Raw genomic sequence first — 9363 nt, 5'->3', positions numbered from 1 at the left:
AAAACCTCCCAAGACACAAGAGTCCAGGGCCAGATGGCTTCCCAGGGGAATTCTATCTAATGTTTAAAGAAGAAATCATACCTATTCTACTAAAGCTGTTTGGAAAGATAGAAAGAGATGGAGTACTTCCAAATTCGTTCTATGAGGCCAGCATCACCTTAATTCCGAAACCAGACAAAGACCCCACCAAAAAGGAGAATTACAGACCAATATCCCTGATGAACATGGATGCAAAAATTCTCAACAAGGTACTAGCCAATAGGATCCAACAACACATTAAGAAAATTATTCACCATGACCAAGTAGGATTTATCCCTGGGACACAAGGCTGGTTCAACACTCGTAAAACCATCAATGTGATTCATCATATCAGCAAGAGAAAAACCAAGAACCATATGATACTCTCATTAGATGCAGAGAAAGCATTTGACAAAATACAGCATCCATTCCTGATCAAAACCCTTCAGAGTGTTGGGATAGAGGGAACTTTCCTCGACATCTTAAAAGCCATTTACGAAAAGCCCACAGCAAATATCATTCTCAATGGGGAAGCACTGGGAGCCTTTCCCCTAAGATCAGGAACAAGACAGGGATGTCCACTCTCACCACTGCTGTTCAACATAGTTCTGGAAGTCCTCGCCTCAGCAATCAGACAACAAAAAGACATTAAAGGCATTCAAATTGGCAAAGAAGAAGTCAAACTCTCCCTCTTCGCCGATGACATGATACTCTACATAGAAAACCCAAAAGCCTCCACCCCAAGATTGCTAGAACTCATACAGCAATTTGGTAGCGTGGCAGGATACAAAATCAATGCCCAGAAATCAATGGCATTTCTATACACTAACAATGAGACTGAAGAAAGAGAAAATAAGGAGTCAATCCCATTTACAATTGCACCCAAAAGCATAAGATACCTAGGAATAAACCTAACCAAAGAGGTAAAAGATCTATACCCTAAAAACTATAGAACACTTCTGAAAGAAATTGAGGAAGACACAAAGAGATGGAAAAATATTCCATGCTCATGGATTGGCAGAATTAATATTGTAAAAATGTCAATGTTACCCAGGGCAATTTATACGTTTAATGCAATCCCTATCAAAATACCATGGACTTTCTTCAGAGAGTTAGAACAAATTATTTTAAGATTTGTGTGGAATCAGAAAAGACCCCGAATAGCCAGGGGAATTTTAAAAAAGAAAACCATAGCTGGGGGTATCACAATGCCAGATTTCAGGTTGTACTACAAAGCTGTGGTCATCAAGACAGTGTGGTACTGGCACAAAAACAGACACATAGATCAATGGAACAGAATAGAGAACCCTTTAGTGGACCCTGAAATGTACGGTCATCTAATATTCGATAAAGGAGGAAAGACTATCCATTGGAAGAAAGACAGTCTCTTCAATAAATGGTGCTGGGAAAATTGGACATCCACATGCAGAAGAATGAAACTGGACCACTCTCTTTCGCCATACACAAAGATAAACTCAAAATGGATGAGAGATCTAAATGTGAGACAAGATTCCATCAAAATCCTAGAGGAGAACACAGGCAACACCCTTTTTGAACTCGGCCACAGTAACTTCTTGCAAGATACATCCACAAAGGCAAAAGAAACAAAAGCAAAAATGAACTATTGGGACTTCATCAAGATAAGAAGCTTTTGCACAGCAAAGGATACAGTCAACAAAACTAAAAGACAACCTACAGAATGGGAGAAGATATTTGCAATTGACATATCAGATAAAGGACTAGTTTCCAAAATCTATAAAGAACTTATTAAACTCAACACCAAAGAAACAAACAATCCAATCATGAAATGGGCAAAAGACATGAAGAGAAATCTCACAGAGGAAGACATGGACATGGCCAACATGCACATGAGAAAATGCTCTGCATCACTTGCCATCAGGGAAATACAAATCAAAACCACAATGAGATACCACCTCACACCAGTGAGAATGGGGAAAATTAACAAGGCAGGAAACAACAAATGTTGGAGAGGATACGGAGAAAAAAGGAACCCTCTTGCCCTGTTGGTGGGAATGTGAACTGGTGCAGACACTCTGGAAAACTGTGTGGAGGTTCCTCAAATAGACCTGCCCTGTGACCCAGCAATTGCATTGCTGGGGATTTACCCCAAAGATACAGATGCAGTGAAACGTCGGGACACCTGCACCCCGATGTTTCTATCAGCAATGGCCACAATAGCCCAACTGTGGAAGGAGCCTCGGTGTCCATCGAAAGATGAATGGATAAAGAAGATGTGGTTTATGTATACAATGGAATATTACTCAGCAATTAGAAACGACAAATACCCACCATTTGCTTCAACGTGGATGGAACTGGAGGGTATTATGCTGAGTGAAATAAGTCAATCGGAGAAGGACAAACAGTGTATGTTCTCATTCATTTGGGGAATATGAATAATAGTGAAAGGGAATATAAAGGAAGGGAAAAGAAATGTTGGGAAATATCAGGAAGGGAGACAGAACATAAAGACTCCTAACTCGGGGAAACGAACTAGGGGTGGTGGAAGGGGAGGAGGATGGGTGTTGGAGGGGAATGGGTGACGGGCACTGAGGTGGACACTTGACGGGATGAGCACTGGGTGTTTTTCTGTATGTTGGTAAATTGAACACCAATAAAAGTTAATTAAAAAAAAAAGGATAGAGGTCTTCTTATAAGTGGTTAGGTCCCTCAAAAGGAGTAAGTCTTTTGACTGGACTAAAATTTACTAAGAAGAGAATGTAATGGATTAAAAGGATGTAAAGAATATTTATTTGGGTGACACTTTTGTAGAATAGTAGGCGTGTTTGTTTATATTGACAATATTATGTTGATAAAGACTCTGGATACCTTTGCAAAGTTCATGTTCTCCACAGGATGACAGACAAATTCTACAAAAATTGTATATTGGCATGTGTAATTATAACATGTGGCAAAATACTAAACAAAATTCTTGGTTTTCAGACAAAGAACAGCTACAGCTGGAGACTATAGAGTATCAACTGAGATTCTGGCTTTTTCTTGGAATACAGGCTAGATGGGAATTGGGTTTGCTTCCCTTGGGAAGATGCTGAAAACATTGTCTACATGGGAAGGAGGGTAAAACAGGTAAATAAGAATCAGACACTGTAGTAGAATCAGTAGAAGAAATGAACTAAATCTGTTTTCTTTTCATTCGGCACACACAGCCTCCCTTTTCAGTTGACTATAGTGATATGATTGAATTTATCATTGAAAGTGATGTATATCATTTACATTTCTGGCTCATAAGCACCTCACATTTGGAATCCCCTGTGAACTTTCTCCTTCTAGCTTGATCCAAAAGAAAACATAAACCTGGAAGGAAGTCATGTGTGGAAAATGCTTGAGTGACAAGTTGGAAAGAGCTTGGACTCTGAATCATCAAAAGGAATAAATATTTGTTCAGTTAAGCACATGTGCCTATATTTATAGAGAACTAAACTTCTGTTGTGTTGATCCACTGAAATATTGGCTGTTATTTGTAAGTTCAATTAGGGTTACTGTAAATAATATATACATGCAATGCAATAAACCTCTTCAATTATATACAGTTATTTATTGGGTCTTTTTCTCAGTGTAGGGACATAGATGTTTAGGCTTACCAATTTTGGTTGTTACTCTATGTGGAATGAGAAGTTATTTATACACGTCAAGTGGGAAGAGTGTGTGTGTATGGGATGATGGTGAAATGGTGTACATTTTATAAAAAATCAGTCTGATGTCAATGTGGAAAATGGACTGGATGACTGTGTTAGCAGATGCAGATAGTGTAGTTAGGAAGTTATTTAATAAGTCCAGGTATTATGATGAAGGCATTATGGGTTTTAGGATTAACTGCACAAATAGAAAGAGATAGTTGGATTTAGGGCATCTTCAGTACATTAAATCTAGAGGCAATGGCCAAGAAAATGGAATTGAGGGAGAAGTCAGTTTTACAAATACGTCCCTGACTTATGGTGTGTACAAATATTTGTTTGGTGACCCTGTTCTCTGAGACAGGGAATATTGGAAGAATAGCAGGTTTGGGGATGGAATAGAGGAAGATTTTAATTTCAGATTTGGACATGTTAATTCTAATGTACCTTTGGGATTACCAAGTGGGCAAGTAAATATTTGCGTAGTGGGACCATTAAAAGAGGAAGGAAAACAAGCTTATTCTAAACGCCATTCAGTGACATTTTAGACACATGCCCCTATCATGAACCCTGTTGACACAACGTGTAGTTTTAATTGTTATAACTAGCTGCGTATAGATGATTTGATGATTAGCTCACAAGGCCCGGTAGAACAACTCTGACTTCATCCCACTGGGAATCCTTTGGGCATATTAAGGGAATTTCAGAATTTTTTAAATAATAGATTTGCAGATAGAGGAAAGAAATGCTATCTCCTTCCAGTTTGGAGTTTCCAAGGAAAATCAATGCAAAAATGATTCTGCTTCATTTCTGTACCTTTCGTGTTACTTTGAGAAAACACTTCTAATGATTTACAAGAAGTAGGTGAGAGTGCAGAGATTTTTGTAATTTTTGTTAATATAGTGTTGTAATTTGTCTGTCTGATAACAAACAGCTAAGTAAGAAATGAACATCCTAGACAGACTTTTTTTCTTTTTAACTCTAGACAGACAGAAGTAAATGTCTGTCTGGACATGTATATTTCAGTTAGAATTTTTACTCTGTAGATGACAGATTTGGGGGAAAGTTTTTAAATAATAAACTTTGATTAACAGAAGAATGAAAAATAGAAAAATTCAATAATGATGAGAAGAAAAATTCAGAGTTCATTTTATAATGTGAAATTTGTTTAAATGAAACATAAGCTATGCAGCTCAAATTTAGCTTATTTGCAATTTTTTTCAGACTGGGAAATTCTGGCTTAAGCTTGTGTCTGCATAAAACAATAAAAATTCCTTAATTTTATGAAATCATGAGAATATGGGCTGAAGTCACTGATGGTAACTTCAAAATGCTCCTTGTCTCATTTATCATATAACTCTTGAGACAAAATTCATAGAGATTACTAATTTTTGGTCAAGTCAAAAACTGTAGGAACTAAAACTAGGAAAAACAAATATTTGATTATTTGAGGTTATAAAGAAAGCTGGGCCAGTTTACGCAAAGGAAAAATGTATTAAATTCTTAATTTTCCATTAATATTTTCATCAGTGCTGTACATTGTAGGACTCCCTGTGGGTATACATTCTAAAGTAAAAATTCCAAAGCTCATAGATTCTTCCTTTATTTTCAGTGAAGACAGAAAAATATCTCACGATCTTCTTTTATGCTGATCACTGATTCTTTAAAAAAGAGCCTTTGTTTCTATTCTACATTAGACAAAACTCAGCTTTTCTAATATACTCTCATGGCAAGAAAAATTTATGTTCCATCAATATTGAAAAATGTGACTGTAAAATTATGAAAATTTTTTTTCATGCAAGGAAATACCATAACAATTTATATACCTGAATGTATTTTTTTCTTTTGATGATAATCCAAAACGATCTATATCCCCTGGAAAATTCCTTTTTAGAGTTCTTTCAGAGACTACCTATAAATCATGAAAAAAAAATCAATATTATTTCTTCATGCAACACCAAGTGGTAAATTTGTGACTAAAGAATAAGTATGCAGAAATAAATTTAATAAAAAATTACTAAAATTGCAAAAGAAAAAAAGCACCCCACAACCTTCTAAAAAACTCTTGTTCTATTTGAATCCCTATCTTATACAGTTACAGATAACTTTGGGATATTAAAAAAAATTGTATCTACTCTCAATGGTTAAAAGTTGGCTCCCATTGACAATTTCCAAAAGAAAATTCTAATTCCTGAAGGCTATTTCTGCCTTTAACTGATATTTATGTGCAAAATTAAGAGATGATCGCATCCTAATTTTACAATGGGTTTTTCAGTGATGAAACATCTAAAAGAAAACAATAGGATTTCATCATTCTTATTCTTTTCTCCAGTATTAACATGTTGGAGACTGTGTGTGTGTGTGTGTGTGTGTGTGTACACCAGCACTTGCACATGTGTGTATATTTGCAACACATAGAAAACTAGGCATCTTTTCATTTTATTTTTTGGTCATTTTGATTCATTCATTTGTAAAATTGCTTGTTCATATCCTTTATGCATTCTTCTCCTAGTTTGTCTTTTTCTTATCTATTTTTGTTATTTTTATATTACATATTATATTATACATGTCTATATCTTTCATTTACATGGTAAAATATATTTCCCAACCTGTGATATGCCCCCTGGCTCTGTTCAGTACTCTTACTATTCATTAAAATTATAGAGTAGCTCTGCTTAGTACTGGCATTCTTCTCTTGGATAAGAATTTCTCTAATCTCTATGTTATATTGTTGTCTCCTAAATTTCTTAGAAAATAGCTATGCTGTAAGGTAGGAGCCTAAACTTATTTACATCCAGACAGATAGCCAGCAGTGGCAGCACAATCCATTAAATCCTTCGCCTTCTTCCTACTAAACTGAAACATCATGTTTGTCTTATGCCACATTCCTGTATACAGTGGAATCTATTTCTGAGCTGGCTGCCCGTTATTGCACTGTTCTTCTTTTCTATTCTTCTGCCACTATTTGAATATTTTGATTGTTATGTCTTTATGTTATAGTTCAAAAGAAATTATTGTGCTCTTGACTGTTCTTACTATTTATATGTTTCTTGAGTAAAATGGGAAATTTCTTCTTTCATATAAAATTTTTAAAGATTTTATTTATTTGAGAGAGAGAGAGTGCATGAACAGGGTGGTGGTATGGGGAGAGGGAGAAGCAGACTCCTCACTGAGCAGGGAGCCCACATGGGGCTCCATTATGGGACCCTGGGGTCAGGACCCGAGGTGAAGGCAGGCACTTAACCGACTGAACCACCCAGGCACCCCTCTTTCATACAAATTTTAAGAAGACCATATATAGTTTCTAAAACCTCTGCTGGATTCAAAAGGTTTTGTACTAAATTTTCTTGTTACTGTGGGTAAACTTCATTCTAAAACTTTTTATCCTGGAAAATTTTGAATGGATATTAAAGTAGACATATAAAGGTAAAAATCTGAAGATTGCTGATTACATGAAAAGCACCTTTTAGGGCAGCCCTGGTGGCTCAGCGGTTTAGCTCTACCTTCAGCCTGGGGTGTGATCCTGGAGACCCACGATCGAGTCCCATTTTGGGCTCCCTGCATGGAGCCTGCTTCTCCCTCCGCCTGTGTCTCTGCCTCTCTCTCTCTCTGTGTCTCTCATGAATAAATAAATAAAATATTTTTAAAAAATATCTTAAAAAAAAAGAAAAGCATCTTTTAGAAATACATCAGTTACACAAAAATACACTGTTTTCATGATTTTTTGGTAACTGTTTCCACACTTTTTTCTCTTATTTACTGTCTGGCCAGATCAATTATGGCAGAAGAAAACAAGACACAGATGATTGAGTTCGTTCTCACAGGACTTACAGGTCATCCAGGGCTGCAGGTCCCCCTCTTCCTGGTGTTCTTGGTCATCTACCTCATCACCATGGTGGGCAACCTTGGTCTGGTTGCTCTCATCAGGAAAGACCCCCACCTGCACACCCCCATGTACTTATTCCTTGGCAGTTTGGCCTTTGCAGATGCTTGTACTTCATCCTCTGTGACTCCCAGGATGCTTATAAATTTTTTATCGAAGAATCATGTGATATCACTTTTTGACTGTATGGCTCAATTTTACATTTTTGGTTCCAGTGCCACCACAGAGTGTTTCCTCCTGGTAGTGATGGCCTACGACCGCTACGTAGCCATATGCAACCCTTTGCTTTATACAGTCATGATGTCCAATAACCTTTGTACTCAGTTGATCGGAGTCTCATATTTTGTTGGTTTTCTACACTCAGCAATTCACGTGGGTTTGTTATTTAGGTTAACTTTCTGCAGGTCCAATGAAATACATTCTTTCTACTGTGAAATTTTACAACTCTTCAAAATTTCTTGTACCGATCCTACAGTTAACACACTTCTGGTTTTAACTTTTTCGGCCTTCATACAAATCTTTACGTTTATGACCATCATGTTTTCTTATACCTGTGTCCTCTTTGCCATCCTGAAAAAGAAGTCTGAAAAGGGCAGGAGTAAAGCCTTCTCCACGTGCAGCGCCCACTTGCTCTCTGTCTCCTTGTTCTATGGCACCCTCTTCTTCATGTATGTGCGTCCTGGGTCTGGCCACACTGAAGATGATGACAAAATGTATTCTTTATTTTACACAATAATAATTCCTCTGCTAAATCCTTTTATTTACAGCCTGAGGAACAAAGAGGTTATAGATGCTTTGAGAAGAATAATTAAGAAATAAATCGTTGCCAATTTTCAAGATGTGTCTCTTTTGTCTTCTGCTAAAAAAAGCCCCGAGTCCTATAGGTAAACCACAACTGCCATTCCACCAGAAAGCTAATGGTCAGGGGAGTTCATAAGCTCTGTGTGAAGCATCCCAGCTTCCCATTATGCCTTCTTGGATATGAATCCAGTGAAAGCTTGGGAAGATTACCTATATAACTAGCTTATTTAGAAACACTGTGCCTTATTTTTATCTGAGCATTTAGCTTTTGCAAATTAGTTTTTTTCTAGGGCCTTCCAAAATTCCGGATAGAAACAGACAATTAGGGTGAGAAATAGCTGTAAAAGAGGCTGGCCTATATGGGGAGTCATTTAGTTCATGGATGAGCCCAGCCCATTGCTCTGGACTTGCAAGCTAATAAGGCTCTACTGTTTCCTTCCATACACAGTAACCCTAAGTGACTGATAAAATAAAATCCTGCTTCTTGGCAGAATATTTCCTGAGAAGAAGAAACATACTGTTTCATGATAAATTTAGGAAAAAAATGAAAAATTCTAAAGAAATTCATGGATGTTAAGAAGAAAATGAAAGCTGGCATGAATTAAAGAATGAAGCATCAAAATTAACTACAGCTCATAGCTGTAACTCCACACACTGTTGTTATCAGGGATACTGCATGCAGCATGATATTCAATAATTTATAAGTTAAGTAATATTTGAGTACAATAAAAAGCAATTTTGGAGATCAGCCTTGTGGTTGCATTACTATTCCCATAAGTTTTAGGAGGAACCGACCAGGGAAAAGGCAAGGAGCCTGGATCAGAGACAAGAACCTGACTTTGCATTTAGAGTATGGGTGAAAACTGTCAGTGAATTATCTCTCACTAATTAACTATTTATCAACCAGTCGGAAGATAGATATATTCTAATTTATTTTAGAATTATATAGACATTTCTGATATTTCCCACTCATTTATTCTCCCTTCCCCTTTATTCCCTTTCAATATT

At 36.8% G+C, this 9363-nt stretch overlaps 1 protein-coding gene across 1 annotated transcript; it reads left to right on the top strand.

Annotated features, from left to right (window-relative positions):
• Positions 1-7449: 7449 nt before the first annotated feature.
• On the top strand, positions 7450-8373 carry LOC121499371 (olfactory receptor 5AC1-like). The gene has a single exon (XM_041769921.1). It carries the CDS (start codon positions 7450-7452, stop codon positions 8371-8373), a length of 924 nt encoding a protein of 307 aa, XP_041625855.1.
• Positions 8374-9363: the final 990 nt, after the last annotated feature.

Source organism: Vulpes lagopus, chromosome 1, assembly GCF_018345385.1.
Source record: "Vulpes lagopus strain Blue_001 chromosome 1, ASM1834538v1, whole genome shotgun sequence".
NCBI classification, from domain to species: domain Eukaryota; kingdom Metazoa; phylum Chordata; class Mammalia; order Carnivora; family Canidae; genus Vulpes; species Vulpes lagopus.
The sequence above is the reverse complement of the archived record's forward strand: the minus strand, read 5'-3'. Positions and strand labels throughout refer to the sequence as shown.